Here is a 23,115-nt window from a genome sequence, read left to right on the forward strand (position 1 = left end):
TGAATCAATTTCGGCTTTATTTCGGATTACTGGAATCCTTTATAAGCAGAATGGAATTCAGACATGGGGGGAAAAGCCCTAGGAGCAGTCAGAAACCGAAAGTCACCGTAAACCAGAAGAGACAGATGTTGCCATGTGCATGTGATGGAAAAGTCAAGGACCAAGGGTCACTGGCAGCCACACTCTTCAAGGAGAAAGCATCTTCTTGCTGATGCCTTGATTGTGGACTTCTCCTAGCCATAAAACTACAAGTCAATGAATTCCCATTGTTTAAACCAGCCCATTATATGGTATTTATTTTAGCAACCAGGAAACTAAGTTTTTGGTACCAGAAGTGGGGACGTAGAAAGAAATGATGAATATGTTATTGGAAACAGGAGGAAAGGCAGTCCCTGTTATAAAATGACATAGAACTTTGCACAGTTGTGTTCTGATATCAGATGGATGGCAAAATTTGAAAAAAGATGAGCTTGGATATTTAGCTGAGGAGATTTCAAAGCTAAGTGCAGAAGATGAAGGCTGGATTCTCCTTACAGCTTATAGTAAAATGCTAAAGGAAAAGGATAAGCTAAGAATTAAACTCTTAAAACAAAGGAACTAGAAATTGATGATTTTGAAACGTCTTAGCCTACAGATAGTGTGCTCTGAGACCACTATCAGAAGCAGCTCTGACAGGGACTTAGCTGGGTTTTAGGGAAGAGAGTTTCCAGAAAACAGGACTACATGCAAGGGCTTCACCGAACAACCCTTTGCTAAAAAGGATGTGGCTGAACATGGATCCAGCCAGCCATTTCTGTGGAAGTCAGGACTGGAAATAGAGTTATCCAGGAAGTACCTATGGGAAATTCTTTGGTCTGGTGTTTGGAGCCCCATGAACTGCATGCAAAGGTGATAATGTTCTTGAAAAATCTGTGTGAGTAGAACCACTGCTGGCCTGCATTAAAATGGGACAGAGAGAGGATAAATTGAAGGAAGAATGTTCCTGTCTACCTTTTAGGTTTTGCGTTTTGACTATTGATGTTATATTATATCTTGCATAAATAGATATACTTGATAGTCTCATTTGTCTTGAACGCTTTAGTATTATGAAGTGTCCTTCTCTGTTTTGGTACTCTACTTCAGCATTTGTTTTTTTGTTTTTTTTGGCATGGGCAGGTTCCAAGAATTGAACCTGGGTCTCTGACAAGACAGAGAATTCTGCCACTGAGCCACTGTTGCACCACCCTGTTTTGGTACTTCCTTGATATAAATTTCACTATATTTGATAGTATAATCAAGACCCTGATTTCTTCTCATTTGCATTTATCTTGTGAATTTTGCTTGTCATTAAAAAAACTTTTCTGAAGATGTTTATTTGGTGCGAAGTTTGTATTTTGACTAGTGCATTTCCTACTATAACTTATGTGGACAGCTTAATTGAACACTGTAAGTACATGGAACCTTGGGTAGAACATGGGATTTTGTTAGTTTGTCCGAAGTGATGCCCTGATAAATCCCAGAGTGATTTGAACAATGAATAAAAAAGTATTTGCAGGGTTCCCTTTGGGGAGTGGGAAAGGGGGAAAATTCAACTTCCCCAAGTTGAATTCTTGATATTCTCACAAGCAGTGTGGACAGCCAAAGTTATAGGCTGAGCCCCCAATCTTGGGGTTTGTTCATATGACACTTAACCCCACAAAGGATAGGTCAAGCCTACTTAAAATTAGGCCTAAGAGTCACCCCCAAGAGAACCTCTTTTGTTGTTCAGATGTGGCCTCTCTCTCCAGCCAACACAACAAGCAAATTCACCACCCTCCCCCTTTCTACATGGGACATGACTCCCAGGGGTGTGGATTTTCCTGGCAATGTGGGACAGAAATCCTGGAATGAGCTAAGACTCAGCACCAAGGGATTGAGAAAACTTCTAGAATGAGCGGAGATTCAGCATCAGGGGATTGAGAAAAACTTCTTGACCAAATAGGGGAAGAGTGAAATGAGACAAAATAAAGTGTCAATGGCTGAGAGATTCCAAACAGAATCAAGAGGTTATCCTGGAGGTTATTCTTATGCATTAAACAGTTATCTCCTTGTTAGTCAAGATGTAGTGGGGAGACTGGAGGGAACTGCCTGAAAATGTGGAGCTGTGTTCCAGTAGCCATGTTTCTTGAAGTTGATTATATAATGATATAGCTTTCACAATGTGACTGTGTGATTGTGAAAACCTTGTGTCTGATGCTCCTTTTATCTACCTTATCAACAGATGAGTAAAACATATGGAATAAAGATGAATAATAGGGGGAACAAATGTTAAAATAAATTTAGATGGAAATGCTGGTGATCGATGAAAGGGAGGGGTAAGGAGTATGTGTATATGAATTTTTTTCTTTTTATTTCTTTTTCTGAATAGATGCAAATGTTCCAAGAAATGATCATGATGATGAATCACACAGCAACTATGTGATGATATTGTGAGTCATTGATTATATATGTAGAACGGAATAATCAAAAGTTAAGAATGTTTGCATTTGTTTGGTGTTTTTTGGTATTTAAAAAAATTTTTTAAATTAATAAAAAATAGTAAAAAAAACTTTTCTGAATTACTTTAATTTTGATATGTTTCTGTATATAGCTTAGAATTGGGCTTTGCTTTATGATTCAATCGGACTTTTTTTTTTTTAAAGACAGGTTAATTTAGATCATTTACTTTTTTTGATATGAGAGCTTTGGTTGGTTATACTTCTGTCCTATTATTTCATATTATGTATTTAGAATAAAATATTCCAGAATTTTATCTATTTGCTTTGCTTTGTTATTGGTGTAGAATCCAGGTATTTAGGTATATTCATATTTTTATTCTAGAGATTACCATCACTGTTAATTTCATATAATGGCATCTTTTCTTCTATTTTTTAGAAAGTATCTATTATCTCCTCATGATGATAAAATAAGATAAACAAATGTTACTTCTTCTTTCTTCCCTCTTCATCCACTCTCTCCATCATCAAACTTCAGTAAAGAGTATTAATTTTTTAAGAAATTCATCATTCTTATATCTATATTAATTATTATTATTTTTATACCATAAGTGTTCTTTTGACTTCCAGTTTTTACAGATAAGGCAATTAGCATATGTACTCTTTTCTGCCTTATTTCTTGTCTGCTCCCAATCATTGCTAACTGTATCTTTTCTACATTGGTAAGATTTATTACAATTAAGCTCTGTTCTGTAAGTCTAAGCCCTACATTTGTTTTGTCATAGTTCTACTGGTAAATATATTCAATGCAACTACTGTTGCTGTTGTTATCAGTTCTTCAGTCTTTGCTGACTGAAGTTTGTCCTCTGGTAATTTATTTCTTTAAGAAAGGTTCATAGAACCAATGTCCCTGGAGGCCTTACATGCTCAAAACAACTTGCTTATAGCTTTTACTTGAAGTACTGTTTGGCTGAAAATAAAAATCCTTGGTTCATAGTTCCTTTATTGAATATTTTAGATGTATCTGCTAACTTTGCAGAGAAACCTTAGATTCTTCATTTTCCCCTCTTATTAAGTGACTAAAGATTTTTTCCTGACTGCCAAAAGCTATCATTGTTTAACTTTACTAATTTATCAGTGTGACTGTTCCAGGTCAATTATCTGGCACATGATGGGTTCTTCCAAAATGTAGATTCGTGTCTTTAATTCCAGGAAAATTTTCTTAAATAATATTGTTCCATATTTGTTCTATGATATTATTTTTGTTTTCTTCTTTGGGAAGTCAAATTATACTTATGTTGGATCTCCTTTGCCTGTTTGTCTATGTATTATTTTCTCTCTGATCCTTTTTAACTATTGATGTTGTATTTTGTTTACTTTTCATGTCTGATACTCATTCTCCTTCTGTATTTTCTACAGAGACTTTTTGTTTCTATGGTTCTTCCGATTTATTTTCATTTCTCTTATGGTTTTCCTTTTTCTTCTAGTTCTTTCTTGGGTTCTTCTAGCAACATTCCATTTTGTACAGCTGTTTTGACATTTTTACTCTGATTTCTTGCATTTTACTTTGTGTTCTTTCTTCATAAATGTGACTTCTTCATTAATTTTTTCTAACTCATAGCAAAATGTTTGTCCATAATATCTACACACCATGGGGAAACACTTTTTTCCTGTGAAATGAGATTCATCTATTAATAAATTTCTCCTTTATTTTTCTGATAGCTGATTACATGTGGTGCAAGGTTATTAAAAATTGACCATTATGTAAATAGATGTCTGTTTCTGTACCAGCTATTTGAAAGAGGGTCCTTGAGAGAGGGCCAAAATGCTACTCCAGGCTGGACAGTTTTTACAGTGTAAAGGCTCATTCTTTCAACTATTACATGGACTTGCAGCTTCCTGAAAATATAATGTTATCTGTGTGATTCCTCACAAGGCACTTATCTTCTGTAATCAGAGCTAAGTCCATGGGCGTTATTGACATCCCCAGCTCGCTCTCTTTTTCTGAACCCCTTTTATAGACATAGATATGGTTCTTTACGCCTCCAGATGTGTCTTTTACCTTCAAAAATTGTGTTTTTGTCTGCAGTTTCTGAGACCTGTCACAACTGGGCTCTGTCTCCTCAGCTTCTTTTCCCCACCTCCCTTGGTCTTTTCTCTGAATTCTGTTGTTTTTGGTATCCTTTTCAAAATATTTTTGGGTATATGCCTCAGTTTTGCTGAAAATATGGTTTGTGTTTTTGTTTTCAATTTTTCTTTTCGATGGTTTTCAGAAAGAGAAGAAAACTAGATTTATGCAAAATGAATGTCTCAGATGTCTCAAAGAGATATTATTATTTTTAAAGAATAAACTATATCAGATTGATTTTTCACAAACTTTCAATAGACATTTCAGAGTAGAAATTACTTGAGAAATGAAAGATCTCAGTGTTTATAGGAATGGAGATGAAGTTGTTATTATTATTGTATTTTTTACATGGGCAGGCACTGGGAACCAAACCTGGGTCTCTGTGTGGCAGGTGAGAATTCTGCCTTTGAGTCACCATTGCACCCCCCTGAAATTATTATTTTTAATAGCAGATATAACCCTCTCCTGGAGAATGAGAGGCAATTTGATTGATGTAAGGGAGAATTTTTCTCCCCAGTAAACTTCCAGCTATAGCTTGGAAATGTATAAATGATGGTTGTATAAGTGATAAGTGTTTAAGTGCTAGTTGGGTGCATTTGGGAAAATATCTTTTCTTGAAGACTGACCTCAGTCACTTCTGAAATTGTGATGAAGTTGAGAGAATGGTGAAAGTGGCTAGGGGTTATCCAGAAGCCTTCAGAGTGCGAGTGGGGATTAAGGGGGAGCATTAACTTTAGATGTTGGAGAATGCTAGGAGGAATCAGGAAAGAAACACACAAAAAACTACCCAACTATCAACCTCTGGATCTCTCCTGGCAGGGCCTAATTGCATATATTACATACTCTATGAATTTGGCATAAAGTAAGCCTGGATTTTTCACCATGCAATAAATGATTTGAGGTATATTATTAACAGAAAACAGTACAGTAGCAATTATATATTTAGAATAGAGTGTTTTAATATCTAAATATTCCTATTGTGAGTCTTTTTAAGGTCGTAAAAGTCGATTTACATGCTTGATTGGGAATGATTCTTCTGGTACTGCCACTGGATAATCTGTGCTATGGAGAAGACCATGTGCATGAGTCACGGTGTGTGAAGCAGAGCCCTCCATTTCTGAGCCCTATTTCTGACACTCACGAACCCACGTTGCTTATGCATGTGTGAAGGAAAAATGAAATTTGACTGCATTATTAGAGATAGAGTGTTGGGGTAACAGCATGGCTAGATTTGATGCTTTTGTTCTGCCTAACTACATCCTGTGTCATTCTACCCTTGTGACACATTTAATAAATAAAGTGATTTATTACTAATAAGCAATACCTCATAGTACTTTCCAGCACATAAAGTGCTTTCATGTACATTATCTAATTTGCGATACCTTGGAAGTGTTTGGTTAATAAAGATTAGTTGCCTAGGGATCCCTACAACATCATGTTATCAAGAAGGCAGGTTACTTCCTAGAAACCTATTTTAAATTTCAAAATTACATATTAGAGTTATAGTGGCAATAAATTTGCTCAGTAAGATATTTTTAGAAGATGTCAGGCTACACTGAAATTGGAGAATGAAATGAGACTATAGCAACTTTTAAAGAACTTTGATGGATAATACCATATTTTATTTTAAAAATGAAAGGATGAGGTTGCAATCCTAATCTGGAAAAACGGAGTTGTGTAAGGGCACTTGAGGACACTATCTGAAGAATATATTAATATCTCCTTCCTGCAAGAGAGTTGGGGTGAGTCCCCTTCCCTCGCTCCCTCCCTCTCCCTCTCTCTGACACATACAAACACACACAGAGAGTCAGGAACAATAAGTTGGATGGTGCTGATTTCAGTCTTCCAGAGTTGTCCATGCCATTCAAAGTCATAATACATTTGGAAAACATCTTCCCCAGAACTGAGCTTATGAGATAGGTATGGAAGTCAGCCTCTCTGAATATTTCATAAATTTCCTTGAACCTCTGCAGAAATTAACATCCCTGTGAGAGAAACACTGATTCAGGTGTGATAGAGTAAAGTTTTGAGGCAATACGCAGTGGTGAGCCCCTCTTCTGTGTGACTCTGTCAATCAGCTAAGACGATTGATGGCAAAGTAGGGCAATTGCTGATTATGTCACATGGAAAAGCAGAACTTGGATGGATGAGAGATAAGTGATCTGTAACACTAAGGAAGAGCTGTCTGTCAAGTTTGGGGGTTGAGAGTGAGAAGATGAGTGGGGTCTAGAGACAGAGCAGATGATAGGACCTCTTCCCTAGCCCAAAGTTCTCCAGAACCAAAAGCTGGCTGTCATTTCCTAACTTCTCAACTCTATTCAACAGCAGGAATGAAACTTGGAGGAAGTGCCTCCAGGATGGAACACTTTCACAGAAGGTTCGAACCTCTAAATTCAGAGAGAAGCAAACAAGGTCCACTCATCTTCCCATGAGCTCCAAACTCTGCTCTCACTCGTTCTCGTCATTCAACAGTGATAAGTGTGTTAATAGCAGGAGCTATTTTGTGTCCTTCCTTTCCTCCTCCCTACCTACTTTTGTGTTCTCCAGATATACAGAAGTGGTGAAATAATAAAACACCTTTTAAAGAAGGTGTATTCTTCTGCCTCTGTTCTCTTGACCTTCAGACCCAACACGACCTGAGGCTGTTCCCATTAGGAAGTGGGTTGCTTACATCCAAGTCATCTCAGACCCTCTGAAGGGGAAGATGCCAAAACCACTTTGTGACCTGTATAGCAATGTCATATTTAAATCTCATCTCATCTAAATCCTTGTTTTAGAGGATTTGGAGTTTTAGAATGAAAATTCTAAACTCATTTTGTAGTTTATGATGATCTCTTTGGGCATGTCCATGGAAGATGGATATTGCAATTCTTATCACTAGGGCATCCGTGGTGTTCCTGACACTGGAAAAGGTGCTGTATCCTTTATTACCGTTCTTGGGTTTTAGGTATATCCTCAGCGTTTATTACCAAGTGTCTACTATGCGCCCACGTGTGACAGGGGACATTGCTTCTTAGGCGGAACAGCCTGGTAGAGGCGATAAAAGCACCTATTTAAGGTGGGCATTCACGCAGCTGAGAGATAACAGAGATGGTATATTAGGAAAGCTTGGGGGATCTTACTGTCTCCCAAGACTAAGCACAACAATATGGGTATTTAGACATAGAGGGCATAGCTTCAGATTCTTCAGAATATAATTCCAGCTCTCCTCTTTGAATTTCTGCATCTTCAGTCATTAAGGGGTTAGTGTGCATGAAAAATAAAGGAGTTTGGGGAGTCAGGCTAAAACTGTAGTCTTGTCATTGCAGGGAAAACTTAGACCTGTTCTAAGAATATCCAGCTTTGTCTCCCACGTTAGGCACCTACCCTGATTTAATGGAACTGGACTCCAGGCAGACCTGCTTTCAACCAGCATCTCTTCTGGGAAATGAGATGGAGACACACAACCAAGAATTCCAGGGACTGGGTGTTTCCTATGCCTGTCTTCATCCCTAGGAGTACAGGGGATCTCCTTGTTTCTGAGACTAGATATTAAAAGCAGAACAGAAGTTTGGGGAGTGATAAAGGAGAATCTCCGTCTGCACCAAAGAAAGGATTCTAAGGAATGCACATGGAAAGAATACCTAGGGTTTAGGACCAAAAAAAAACCTTGTCCTTGAAGAATTGCAGAGAAAACTTTTACTTAAATTTCTCTCTTCATATATTTGATAGTTATTGCAGGGGTAGACTGGCATTATTCCTTCTGAATTCACCAAGGGAGAAATATGAAGTCTTTCTTCATTCCCCTTGCATCAAGTGTAATTTCCATAACTGCATTTTCTATGATTCTCACATATACTATTAAAATATGTCTTAAGAATTTTTTCCTTAATAAAGGATAACATTTAGATAACATTAGCATGAAGTTTGGCTTTTCAAATACTGCTCAAGTTACTATACCACTGCTTGCTGTTAGATATGCATTGCCCTTTGTATAGAATTCGCCAGATAGAAATGATTTGGAGAGTGGGGGTGGAGGCTGTTAACACATGTGCCAAAGGAAGTTTAGGAACCTTAATGAAAGAAGTGGGAGAATGCAAAATGACTGGACAGAAAAAATGCTACCAAATGTTAGTGGATAGAAGGGTCTTCTATGGGCTGATTCTCCTCACCATCAGCATGTTTTACTTTGTGCTTCCTTTCCCTGAGTTCAGAGTTTTAATTGCAGAGTTTGTGAGAATAACCAGACTTGGGCTATAAAAGTGGTGCTAAGTGTCTCTGTCAATCTCTCCCTCATTTCACAGGGACAGGCTTCTGAAGACACAGTCTTCCTCGTGAGTAGTGAAAGACAAGAAAGGTGAGGAAGAAAGGATATCAGAAAGGAAGACTATGCTGTGATTTACTAACTCCTTATGACCTTAAAGGCAAATGAAATGTGCTTTTTCAAATGTTATATGGATGCTTTGAAAGGTGTACATTTATTTCTCTATGTCTACAAATCCCCACCCCCATACGCTTTAATATTTGAACGTTGGTTGAAGTTTTGGAAATCACTAGAGGGTTCACATGTAGAAATGGTCCAATGTAAAGTAATTTCTTCCACTGTATAAATTACTATATTTTAAGTTAGTTGATTTTTGTAGGAAGGCCCAAAATAACTCACGGTCTCTCTTAGGGCTTGTTTATAGCATGGGGCCCAAGATTTCTTCCTATGTTCAGAAAAATCCATCGAGTTCTAAGTTACCCTGGCACAGATGTATTTGGAAAACTGGAATTCAGTCTGCAGTAATCGGTGAGGTTGCTAAATAGACAGTTTGGCTTGTCTGCACTGCCCATAGAAGCTTTTAAGATGTTAACTGGTGGGATGTGAATAAAGCATTAAGAGTAACACAGGATGGTTTGTAATCTACTCAATCCTAGGAAGATTAAACGTTAAAATGATAGAGTGGTCAGTACTATAGACACAGTGATCTATGGCAACCACTGGGATCAAAATGTATCCTATAAATCTGATGTAATGGGCCGTCTTGAGGATCCAAGTTTGAGTATGGTTTTTCAGTGCCGTGGGACGTCATACGAGGAGCTCTTTATTGCAGTAACTGTGGGGTTCAAGGAAACTCTGCATTTTGAAAGTCTTAATGTGATATTATAATGCAGACCAAGCTGGACATAATGTAATTGACAAGAGACCAATATTTTTTTAATAGAGAATTTATTAGAACGTTGGGAGAGAAATGGAGTACTCATTTTGGTGACTTCAGTTCTGTACATTTCAGTAGGGTTGACCTACGTTAATTTGAATAACAGGGAAAAGAAGTAAAAGATAGAGGCGATGTAAAGAGTTTATGCAGTCTAGACTGTTGCATCCTGTTAGGATTGCACCTACCCATGTTGATGAGATATCCATTCCTGTGAAAAAATTACAAAAGTAACTTTGCACTGGCTATGGATTTGCACTGCAAGTTGTTTGTGGTTGACTTGAAGTGAATTCATATAAGTCTGTGCACAAAAACTGGGGAAAGAATAATTCAACTATCTATGAAGGATCTGGATGAATAGTCTGAGGATAACAAACACGAAACTTTCCTTGGTCTTCGAGTACATTAAGAGCCATTATCCTGAGGATGGAAATGAGGTTTTCTCCATCTTTGTTGAGCTTGAGGGAGAGGAAATGGCTTTGATCTGCAGCATGATAGAGTCAGTTTATTTAAAAGGGAGAACTTTGTGTGGAGAGTTAATAAGAGGGAAAATGAATGAAATGAATAGAGCAGAACCTCTGCAGTAAGGTTTGTGCCTAATATTGACACGTAAGATTTAATACTCACTCTCTGTCTTTTTTGAAAAGTTTGGTTAAAAACACATTTACTATTGGAAACTCTTAAGGCTCTCATTTGGCAGCTTGAACTACTGTAAATGTCATATGAAATTCATTTTAGTTGAGTAAAGAAGCATTTAGGACTGATAGTGCAAACTAATCCAATATAAGCAGAGAGAAGGAGGCTTATGGAGAGAAAGCATAGCCTTTTTCCTCCTAATAGTTCTTACTTAATAGTTCTCACTTTGACAGGTATAAATTTCCCCATTATTAATATATATGAACATGTTGCATCTTGCAGTTGCATCTCTTGCAAGCATACCAACTAAAAATTGGTATATTTCTGAGAAGTGAATAGTTGCATTTTATACATCATTCATAATTCTTGGGAGGTTTACACTTGGTATATTTTAAGGAGATTGAGTACTTATTATTTTTCCTCTTAATTATCTCATTATTCGACATAAAAGTTAAGTTATACAGCACATAATTCTTTAAGGAATTAAATTTTTCTATTTGCCTCTAGGCTATATAATCCAAAAAATGGCATATAAAACAGAAATCTTTAGCATAATTAACAACTTTTTACTAGTTAGAGCATTCAAAATTCACAAGTTTGAAATATGACTGGAAGCAAAACCTTCTGGAGTTTTTTCCTTAGAAAAATAATTTTTTTACAAGTTTTAAGTAAGGGCAATACAATATTACTGAATTTATGTTTATGATGCTTAGAACATATCTTTTTAGGATAATTTCAACATAGAAAATTTTCCTGTTTTCATAGGGTGCTAATTTCAATGTAGTTCAGTGGTTCAGAGTGTGAGCCTCTGGGTGTCATCGTTTCAATTCAATTCATTCATTCATTCATTCATTCAATCTTTCAATCATTTAGTAAACATATCTGAGTAACTCAAGAGTTGTGGGCTCTCCCGCAAGTAATAGGTATATAAAAGTAAGCAAGATAGAAAGAACATTCTAGGGGAAGACAAGCAATAAATGATAAAATAAATAAGAAATAACAATAGAGAAAATAAACAGTTTATAAAAGGGAAACTTTGGTAGTCAAGGTGGTCTGGCCACCCCGAGAAGGTGACATTTGAGCTGATAGATTTGTATAACAATTCTGCCACTTCCATGGGACAAAGTACTTCTCTGAGCTTTAGTTTTTCATCTGTAAAATGGGCATACCTGCTACTTAGGGACATTGTAAGGTCAAATCAAGGTAGCAGAGGTAACACAGTTTTACATATAGTAGATACTCTGTAAATTAATATTAGGTAACTACTTTTTAATTAATAAACGACAAATATCACTAAAAAATATTCGGTATCATTTTTGACAATTGTGATACATTCATTCTTCGGCTTCCGCCATGCTGAGCATTTTTTCCAGTTTTGATCACAAGTACTATTATGATCTGAGCCTGGATGTACCAATTTTTATTAAAACAGCCAGAGTGATTCCAAACAGAACCTTGGTCCTCATTAGCAGGAATTCCTGCGCATTGGTTGCACAGACAAAAGTCCCATTAACAGAATTCCCATCTTTTCCTGAATTTACACCCTTTTTGTTTTCCAGAAATCAGAAACTAGCCCAAGGAGAAGCTCTCTCTGGACCCCCTGAAATTGTACTCTAGGATGTTTTCTGTTTTTGGTTTTCTCTCTGTTTCTCTAAACGTGCGGTCAAAACATGAAGAAAAAGAGACGGATTTATAGAGGCAGGAAACAGATATTTACTGCTCCTTCTGAATCGCAGAGCTGGATGATTATAAAAGAACCGTAATGGTGTCCAAGGCAGAAATATTCCGAGGAGCTCAGACTGTTTCCTGTATTTTAAGACTCCCGTCCTTCTCAGGAGAGAAGGCGTTCTCTAGTTTTCCTCAGAGACCCTCCCAATGTCTTCTGGCTGCGCTGACTGTTCATTTTATAGGCAGCAGACTCAGTGAACAGAGATTCACACCTAAGATGCTTTGCCAGTCGTACCTTTGAGGTTTTTCTCCTAGCGGCTGCTGCTCGGCAAACCTGAGTTTGCCTGGTTAATCTTTCTGCCATGCTTTCCGGTTCCATTTGGTCTCTGTTCTGAGTATCTAAGACTTCTCTGCCCATCCTGGAGATGCCCTGCTCCAGAATGTTCTAATTCTCAGCCATGCATATTCTCTTTTTTCTAGGATCTCTCTAGGTTCCAGCCTAGAATAGATACGGATCTCAGTGATAGTTCCCTGGTACCTTGTTTAGGAATTTACCAGCTATTTCTGAAATGCATTAAAGAACTCTTATGACAATTTCTCCCATTAGAAGCTATCAAGCCAATATGTGTACTCTTAAGTCAATATGTATATGTGTTCATATAAATATGTGTATATATTTGTATGTATATCTATTTTTAAATTGCATTTTACTGATTGGTGATTGATTATGGAATTGTTCCTTTTAGTTTGATTTATAGGCACTTTAGAAGCTTTATAGCATAAAGAAGGGCTTTCCAAACCTGACCAATTACATTAAATTGAAGTATATGAATTTGCAGTATTCAACTGGTTTTGACCCTCAAAATAGCAGTTTCATAGATTCCAGCTAATAAATGCCAAGGATGCATGTTGAAGATTTTTATTTATAGCTGCTTTTCTTAGAGGGTCTGGTTTAGTAGCCTTGGCAAAGAACTAAGAATCTGCATTTTTAACTAATAGGTTTTTCTAACGATAAGGCAAGTGTGGGAAATAGAGGTAAGTCATTTATAGTTGAATAAATAGCTAATTAAATATGGTGCTTAGAGCAGTGTATGATGTTCGTCTGGATCTGTTTTGTTTGAAGTAAGTGTTTTGAACGGGAACTATGGCCATTGAAATCCATCCACCCCTTCTGTGAGCACACGGTTGACCTACCTTGCCCTTATCTGTGGTCTTAGGTCTAAATTCTCTCCAATAAAACATGAGTTTAGGTTATGCATGGTCCACACCACCAAACTTGGCCCTCACACCTTCAGATTATTCCACTGTACAATATTTAGCTGCAGAACACTAGAGTCCAAGGAGATGGTGGAGACTTGTGGAAAACGTAGATCCCCGAGTGACCACATGGAACTGAGTGTTCTCACCAACCTGAGCCCCTGCCTGAGTCTGTGATATAAGCAAGAAATTGATATCTGACAGTTGGAACCATTATGTATTGGGGCATATTTATTACAGCATCTTAGCCTGCTGTGTCGTCACAAAACCGAAGAAACCCGAGCATTGAACAGTTAGGCAGTAGGTGGCGAGAAAACAGCAAGCTGAGAAGTTAAAGATCTCTGCTTTACTGATAAATAAAACACTTTGTAAAACTGCTGGTTATGGAACCTGGAGGATAAACCAAATTCCTATTGTCTATCATACTGGATGAAAGGTTGGAAAAAGTCAGAATGCTAGTATATGTTGGTTGTTCTGGTGTTTAGTAAGATGGTACAAGAAGGAGCTTAGCTGGTTGTTTTTTGTTTTTTTTTTTAAGTACTGATTGATAAAGGCTCACAGATATTAAGGGCCTCAGAGAGTTGGATCCCACAAATAGAAGATACAATTAAAAAAGGTTTAGGGCAAAAGGTCTTTTAAGACTATTCTGTTAAAACAGGAAAGTCAGCTCAGTGCCAAAGATAAGATCCAGGGTGTTGTCTTCCAACCTAAGCCACCGTTCAAATGGCCTCCAGTAGCTATCGCTAGTTTGAGACGGAAAGGTATTGCCTAGAGGAAGCAGACAAAGAAAACATATTTAAGAAGTACGTACAGAAGAGACATACTTTGGTCTTAGATGTGTGTACTGGCACATGGAACTTACTAGAAGCCTGTTAAAGTTTCTGTGGGAGCAGTATTTTCAAAGAAACTCCAAGCCTGGATTAAAAATTCATGTGACCATGAAACAACATTGGAAACCCCCAAATTGCGCAAGCAAGAAATAGTCTGTGAAAGCTATGTAGATCTCACGAAAACCGTATTCTCCAAGGCCCAATTCAGACACGGGCAATGGAAGATAGTATATGAGGAAGAATAAACTCCCAGAGGGTTGAGTCAGGGAGAATGAGAATGATGGACAAAGGAATTTCTCCCAGAGAACAGAGCAGACTCAGAGTGAATTCAAAAGCCTCCCCCCCCGCCCCCCGCCACCGCAGTGACTGGGTGGGCCTCTGAGGGGCCCATGGGAAAAGAGGGAGTTTAATGTGCGGTTAAAGTGTGAAAGGACATTTGGGGACTACTGGGTCTGAACCAGGCAGTGATTTCTGGTTTCCATCAAATGCATTTCTCCCTCTTTTGGGCACACGGATAGACTCTATTTCCCAGTTACTCTTGGCATGTGACTAAGTCACTGCCTGTGGAGTATGACTGGAAATGATGCTTGTCACTTCCAGGCTGAGCCCATAAAACTTTCCATTCAAACTCCTCCATGCCCTTCCTCTTCCTTCTTGTTGAATGCAGATAACTACAGGATCCTAGGAAATTGTAGGCTCAACAGATGCAAGGAGACCAGGCCACAGGGAAGAAAGCAGCACCACTGACTTAAATATCTGTCCAGGACAACAATATGAGCAGGGAGTATCTGCTGTAGTAATAATCCCTCACGTGTTTGGGGGCATTTGTTATATGAGCTTGGCATAACCTAACTGATTCAGTAGAAATTTGATGAATATAATCAGCTATAAACCCATGAACTGTTTATGTTGTATTTTTCTTTTTGTTTGTTTATTGTTGTCTTTTACTGCCCCATGACCTCTCTTTACTCGATTCCAAGCTATCTGACCTTTGGGCAAATTAACTAATATCTTTGTGCCTTGGTTTCCTTGTCAGTAAAACTGTGAAAATAAAGCACCTATCTCACAGGATCAGTGTAAGGAGATAGTGAGTTGAATATGAAAAATACTTCAAGTGAGCCTGAAATACAGCAAGGACTATTTAAGTGTATAGCAATTGTTATGGTTATTGTTACTGACACAAATTCTAGTGGCATTCCAGTTTCATAATGAAGGCCACTATGCTGCTCGTAAGAAAACATGTGGCTAGAATGAAATTCATAAAGGAGGTAGGGAATGAAGAACACTATAGAGAAAGCTATATTATGACCCATATTCCAATACATACGAATCAGGACTTTTTGTTTGGTGAAAATGGGCACATTCATAGAGTATTCGGGAATAATGCCAGGCCGCTCTGTGACTCAGAGTTGGCCCCCACTGAATTCAAGATGTGATTTATCCTGACTGCATTTTACACAAAAAATCAACCTTTTGGATTCTGCTAATGAGCTAAAGGGTGCTGTGGATTTTGTTTGTGGGAAAGCAGATTTTTTAGTCCAATCTGAATCTGTATCTTACACAAAGGGTAGGGCCTCCATAGATATTTGTGGGTCTTGTGTTTAGGATTGCTGAGCAAGACAACTCCTGACAGGTTTTCTTATCTGTCCTTTCCTGAGACGCCACTTTCTTATTGCCTTTTAGAACAGGGCAAGCATACCCTGAAACATAGATGTCCAATTTACTGAGCCATCTCTAGAGCCAAATATTCTATTGCCCCGGAAGGAAATGGAGAGATGGCAGATTTTGAAAAAGTTATCCCAGAAATGAATTACTGTTTACATGAAGCCCAAATTCAATACAGAGGAAGGTAGTAAAATTTAGGAAGCATTTCCTAGCCTGGACAGTGAAGGGAGCCAGGTTCTGTGAAGCTAAGAGGCTTGCTCACAGGAAGCTGTTCACCAAGGTCTGAGTTGGCCACAGTCTTTGCTTTGGTGCCACGTAAAGCTGGAATGCAGGAGGGTTGTGGGCTGCACATACAGATTCCAAACTTGGGAACTTGGCTTTTCTTGTGCCACTCAGTTCGCAGATACTTAATTTTCTTTTTTCCTTTTCTAGTCTTCTTTCTTTCTTACTCCTAAGAGGCTGCTGCTCACTATTTGCCATCTCTATAGCATGACGTGCTTTCTGAGAGTGATCACTGCCCTTTAAGCCTCTGAACGTTTTGTTTTGTTTTTTCCTTCCTGGTTTTGGCAATTAAGATTGTGACTGAGCCTACCTTGGACTGTTCTTCATTTATTTTGGTGAAAAATGTTTGAAGCAACTTTTAATTCTCTGTAAAAGCAATTTCCTTTTACAACTCATAACGTGTTAGGGTAACTAGATTTCCCCCATTTCCATGAATTATATTAAATTTCCTATATAGGCAGACTGGGTTTGCAAATATTGACTTAAAGTAAGTTTCCAAACTAGGAGGCTTTTGACAAAGGAACTCTTGGATAGATGGATGAAGGAAGAAAGATCTGCAGACAAAATTAATTCTAACACAGAGGATGATGAAGACCAGTTCTGCTATACATGGGTTTCAGCCATATGGGCTTATTTTACACATCCCTGCACACAAATATATAAACCACATGCCATATAACTAAACTCAGATGGAAGTCTTTTCCTGAGGTCACATATTATGTGTGAAACATTTATCGATAAAGATATTTTACCAGTGAAGTATCTGCTACCAAATCTAGCGTAGAGATGGGACAAAGATAGGATGTCAGAAGAGATGTTATTCCAAAGCTATGTTGTGAAGACTCTAAAAGCTGTTAGACATCTTGAGTCACCCCTGGAAGGGAGTAGAAAAGCTGGTCTCAGAAATGAGTTCCAAGGCATCCTTGTCAAAACCATGAGTGGCATTTTCCACCTTTATCTTCCTGACCTTGGTCCTTAGTCTTGGACCTCTGACGCACGCTATGTACATGAGAACTGCAAGCGTTTGAGTGGGCCACTCAGAATTGAGGTCTGCTTTTGAATGTAATACAAGTGGAGGAATTTATATTACAAATACGTGCCCCCCTCCTTTCCATATGACACGTGTGTGCACACAGGCACACACACACACACACACACACAATCACTATTTAACCTGCTATGGTAAAAAGTATGTTACCTTCCCCTTTCCAAATGACACACAGACATAGTAGAGTTAAATTATTCGATAGACGGGACACTGTCCACTTAAGTCTGGAAAATTCGATGGTCTATTATAATCAGCCATAAAATGATATTTTAAGATGTGAACAAAACAGTTTAAACATATAATGAATTTTATAGATATTTTAAATGTTAATTCCTAAAGAAATAATTATTGATTAAGCAATTGGTTTGTTCATTTATCCATCAAATGTTTAATGGATCAGAAACTAAGTGGCTGGAGTTAAGATGATTAAGGCATTCTTTCTTTAATTCATTTATTCCATGAATATCTATTGAGGGGCTACTATATGCCAGGATCTGTTTGAGAATCTGAGGACAGAGCAGTGAACAAGACAAAGTCTTTGCCCTCACATTCCAGTTGGGATAAAAATATAAAGAAATATATAATTGCAGGTAGGTTTAAATGTAGGGAGAAAAACGTAGCAGGTTAAAGAGTGATTGTGTGTGTGCCTGTGTGCACACATGTTAAAATGATGTGGTCAACTGAAGACTTTTCTGGGGGAGGACCTGGGGGAATAAATTTCCTCTTTAAAGAAGGAGGAGTTTGGTGTGTCTGCTGAATAGAGAATGTCTGGTGTGGCTAGAACAGAAATACTAAAGAGGGGACTGTTGGGAGATGAGGTTGGAGAGATAACAGAGCCTAGTCATAGGATGCTTTTTAGACTCTGATAAAGGATGGCATCTGAGTATGAAGGGAAGCGACTGGAGGGTTAGGGCTGTGTGTAGTCCTCTACCAGCTTTGTGGAGAATTGACTATGGGAGGCAAGAGTAGAAGCAGGGAAATGGGAGGCAATTATAGGGGTTTGGATGAGAGATGACGATGACTTGAACAAGAGTGAAGGTAATGGAGGTGGTGAGAAGTGACTGGATTTGAGATGTGTTTTGAGTGTAGAGTTGATTGGTAGTAGCAAGGGATAATAATGAATGGTTTGAATGATGGAAAAGGGAGATGTTGTCAAAGGAAGCAAGGCATCAAGGATGATACTAACATTTTAGTTCCTAGGAACTGGGTAGATAATGATCATGTACTTATAGAGGGGAGGACTAGGGGAAGAGCACGTTGGGCATATAAGAAGCTGTGTTGTGGACAGGTTAAGATTGAGACGTCTCAATAGGCAGTTAAATGATCCTGGGCCTCAGGAAGGTGTTGGTGGAGATACACATTTGGGAGTCATCAGTATAAATGAGAGTAAAAGTTATGAGACTAGGTGCAATCAACCAAGGCATGAGCATAAAAAGGGACGAGAAGAGGATGAAAAGGCTGCACCTAAGCTGATGCTGACATTTAGTGATAGGGAAGCGATGGAGGAAGCACAGCAGAGACATAGAGAGATCTGCCAATGAGGAAGATACGTATATACACTTCACACACCATATTCCATCTGGAGGATCCTACCGGAATTATATTTTCTTTGATGTAGTCCTTATCTTTTAACTAAGTTTCTTTTTTGTGTGTGTGTGGGCAGGTACCGGGAATCGAACCCGGGTCTCAGGCATGGCAGGCGAGAACTCTGCCTGCTGAGCCACTGTGGCCCTCCTCTAATTAAGTTTTAATACCTTTTCAGAGTTGTGTGCAAGTTTAAGACCCTATTATTGTTAATAATAATAGTTATTTTACATGGATTAATTTATTTTGTTCTCAGAAGCAATCCATGAGACAGAAGCCTTTATTGTGCATGTTTCCAATGTGATAATTGAGGCACAGAGAAGTTAGGCCACTTGTTCATTATTACACAGTTAATTAGTGTTATAATTGGACTATCTGTCTTCAGAACTCACCATATATATTTTTTTTAAACATGGGCAAGCACCGGGAATTGAACCCGGGTCCTCTGGCATGGCAGGCAAGCGTTCTTGCCGCTGAGCCACCGTGGCCCGCCCCAGAACTCACCATATTAAACAGTATGCCACACTTCCATCCTTGCTATTAAATCTATTATATCTCTGCTTTCTTGGGGTGGTGAGCTATTAGTGAAAACTCTTTTTCAATCTGAACTGCCATCTTCTAAAAACTGGTAACCCAATTTAAGGTTATCATTTTGGAATGTGCCGGTAGGACCCAGGAACTGGATATCGGTTGTGAATGCATTAGAGGTCAATCATTTTTTTACATTGAGTGTGGATTTCCATGTGACTGTCTACGGATTCACACTCGGTCAGATTCTATATGGGAGACTGGTGGTAAAAGGAGCTAGAGTCTTATGACAGAGAAAATCCCTCTGCTAATAGAAATGGTCTATTCATTATGATCATGTTATTCCCCTTTAAGCCCAGCTGAAAACATGTGAGATGACTGTGGACTTGAAGAGGTTCAAAGTATAAATCAAGCGACATTGCTCAAAGGTGCCTACTGTGTGCAAAATATTGCTTTGTGTGCAGTGGCTATGATTCCTTGGGAGCTGAAATGACAGAATCTTCAAGATGCTTTGACACTCAAACAACAGCAGGTAGAACATAATAGAAATATAAAGTAATTTGATCCTAGTGGAACCTAGCTGTTCAGCCTTTGTTTGATCTCAAATTTGTTTTTTAATAAATTCACTTTACCTTTAAAGATGGTTTTATCCTTTTCTCCCTGACAAACACCATAACTGGGATTTGCCCAGTACATGAGGATTTGCACAGATAACTTTCATAAACATTTGAAAATCTCTATTTTGGGTCCCACCTTTGATCTAAAAGTTTATGACATATGGTTTCCCTTTCCTGGTGGAAAGAAAGTCTAGGGTAAATAATCTTTGCTAAGATATTTTCAAGTTAAGAATCTGAGTAAGTTTAAGTCACAGAACCATTAAATTTGTAATTAGTTTTTTCCTCATGGTGAAAGCTACCTGTTCTTTTTTTATTCTGTTCCCCTGAAATGTTCTTCTCTGGGCATTGTCATACTTTCAGAAAGCTTAAGTCCATATTGGAATTTGCTAACTTCTGCACATATAGAAAAACCTGCTGGGAAATGGCTATTGTTTTCATTGTGGTTTTGTCTCTATCTGCTATATAATTATTGTTATAAATCATGTAAATGTAGGTGGAGGAGGGGCATTAGGCGATTGTTTAGCTCTGGAAAAGAAGCTACTTCCTATGGAAAGAGGATTTCAAAAGGCCACAGTACAAACCAAACACTCACACAGGTTTCCTGTGGGCCATTTCCTGTGACTGGACCTGACCCGAAGCAGTATAAGAGGAAGACAAATTTTCCTCTTACAAAATCTCAAATCTCTGATAATTTGCCGCATTGATCACTATGTTCAAAAAAAAGCTATAAAATATAGGCTAATGTGGGTTTGAAGAATTTCATGAATTTGCTTTTGAGGAACTTGAGATTTGTTTTGGAAATAAAAAAAGAAAAGTGAGAGTAGAAAAGGAAAAACCTAGACCATACCATTACACTGACAAGTACACTACAAACTTCAGAACAGTCAAAAAATATGTCTGCTGAAAGAGTTAAGTTGTGATTACACTGTCTTAAAATATTTTTATTCTCAATTTTGTCTTTTCTGGACATACTTAAAATAATTCAGGTTTTTAATTATTTAAGCATGTAAATTAAAAATATTACTTTTAATATTTCTGTTAAATATTTTGCAGTTCACTCAATAGATATCTAAAACCTTTTAATACTTGCCCTCCCCTCCTGCTACAACCCCAGGAAAATGAAAGGACAGTATTATGGCCTCAATGAATATTGAAAATGAGTGTTTCTTATAGTTTTGAATCTTGGCATTTTCATTTATGAATGGCATGAGTTGAAAAGCGGCAAGAAAACTTCTTTCACCTATTGTGTCTAGTGTTTTTCTCCTGGAAAAAGAATTATGATGCAATTGCACTATATTTTTAAATGTTCACAGTAAAAGTTCGATGACTCTTCAAGCAAATGTTGAGTAAATCTCTGGTCCCAAACCTAGCAGACAGTTGGGAATATGTTCCTAGGGTTGTTGTTCCTTTGCGTGAAGGAAGAAAGCAAAGGTATTACCATGCGCACTGATGTACAAACTGTTTCCCTGACAGTCCCAGCAGACTCCTTGCTCTCATCTTGTTCCTGCCACCTGGTTACGGCCGGGCCCTCCCCCAGGAGTGGCCCTGGAGAGAAGCCAGCCCCCTCTGAGCTCCAGGCGCGGCCCCCCGCATGGGTCAGCCCGCAGCCGGGGCAGGTGCCCCGCGCTTACCTGCGTAGTGGTCGAACACGGTGGGCACGTACTCCTCCGGGAACGCGTCGTTGGCGTAGCTCATCAGCAGGCAGGTCTTCCCCACGGCGCCGTCGCCCACCACCACGCACTTGAGCATCTTCTTCTCGTCGGGGCCGCCGCAGCCGCAGCTGCTGTCCTTTCCCTCCTGGCAGTTCATGCCTGCCGCGCCAGCTGCGGGGCCCCTGCGGCTGCTGTGGCTTCTCCTGCGCCTTCCCCAGCGCAGGAACCGGCGGGACGCTGAGCGCAGAGGCGAGCTCGGCTTAACGCTGGGCACCCCGGGTCCTGCAGGCTCGTCCGAGGGAGCGGGCACCTGCCTTGCTCGCCATCCTGGCACGGAAAGGTGGCACCCACTTCGGGGGGGTATTTGAAGTGGGTCTGTCCCTTTTCCCTGTCCGTTTGAGTTAAGAAACCCTCATTTTCACAGATTTCTGGGGGCTTCCTAGAAGTCTAGAGATTTCAGCAGCCTGGGGGTTCCCTCTGCTCCCTTCTTCCAGCCTGGCTGAAGGCGAGGCAGGGTTTTGCTAAACCGTCCCCATTTTCCACTTCACTTCTAACATGGAGGAGAGCTGGGCTGTTTAATGGAGTTTTTCCTTTGCTTCCTCCAGCTTGCCGAGTGTCAGGAAATCATGGGTTTCCTGCTGCATTCCATATTAGGATCAGTGGGCTGAGGAAGGCTGCAACAATAGGCGCTCTGTGTGTGTGTTTGCACTTCTGCCAGGACACGGAGTGGGAAAACACTAGGGGTTTCGCTACAGACTCGAGCTGTCAGGCTTCCTGTTTCTTCCACTGCTTGTGGGGCTGTTTGCCCGGGGCTGGCTGGGAAGCTGACGAAAGGGTGAAAACCCGGGAGCACCGTTTGCCACAGCAACAGAGGGAATGGTTTAAGCGAGCAAGAAGGAACCATACTAGCAATTGTAGGATAACATATGACATCATCCCTCACTGAGTCACCAGTTGAAAGCCCTGCAAATTAAAAGCGGGCAGTTACTCACATACTTAAGAAACCTTAAGCAATTCTTCCCTGCAATAAAGAAGAAAGCTCTCCAGAGTTATCCTGTTTGAAAAGGAAATATTTTTGCAGGTCATAGGTATTATTTGTGTGATCAGGTTTATAAGTTGCCACATTTGTTACAATGCTCAAACATATGCCCCAGACACAAACATTTTTATAATCGTAGCATGTAAGAAATCGATCAGATGTTGGACGTTTGCATTTTCTGGTTAGTAAAGAACATTCGTGTGCGTGACTCACGTTTAAAACACTCTTGCAAATGAGAGTGTGTAGGATTGGCTTTCTTTGGTTTGTTTCAGATCTCAGATGTTGCTTTTTCTCTGTCTGGTTTAGCTTTCTCCCCTTGGGTCAGCCTGGCCCTTTTCAATTACAAAGGAGCCATTGGCAGCTAATTATTTGTCCATTGGGTTACTCAAAATGAAACCCTTTTGAAGCTCTGCTTTTGATTAATGTATTTGGTCTTAGAAAAGAAGCAGAACTTTGCAAGTGATTTTCACAAATGGGTCAAGTACTTTGTTGATGGGGAATTCTGTTATTCTTTGAGAGTTCTGAACACTGATTTTTAAGGATTTGCATGA

The 23,115-nt window shown here is 39.0% G+C and overlaps 1 protein-coding gene across 1 annotated transcript in view; it reads right to left on the bottom strand.

Annotated features, from left to right (window-relative positions):
* The window catches only part of RHOJ (ras homolog family member J), a 90,390-nt gene extending 68,453 nt beyond the window's left edge, over nt 1-21,937 (bottom strand). The window contains exon 1 of the mRNA XM_077122435.1: nt 21,505-21,937. Within this exon, the coding sequence (XP_076978550.1) occupies nt 21,505-21,682 (178 nt within the window). The 5' untranslated portion in view covers nt 21,683-21,937. The remainder of the gene's footprint in view (nt 1-21,504) is intronic.
* Between the last annotated feature and the right edge of the window lie 1,178 nt (nt 21,938-23,115).

The sequence above is a fragment of the Tamandua tetradactyla genome, chromosome 12 (genome assembly GCF_023851605.1).
Source record: "Tamandua tetradactyla isolate mTamTet1 chromosome 12, mTamTet1.pri, whole genome shotgun sequence".
Classification (NCBI taxonomy): Eukaryota; Metazoa; Chordata; class Mammalia; order Pilosa; family Myrmecophagidae; genus Tamandua; species Tamandua tetradactyla.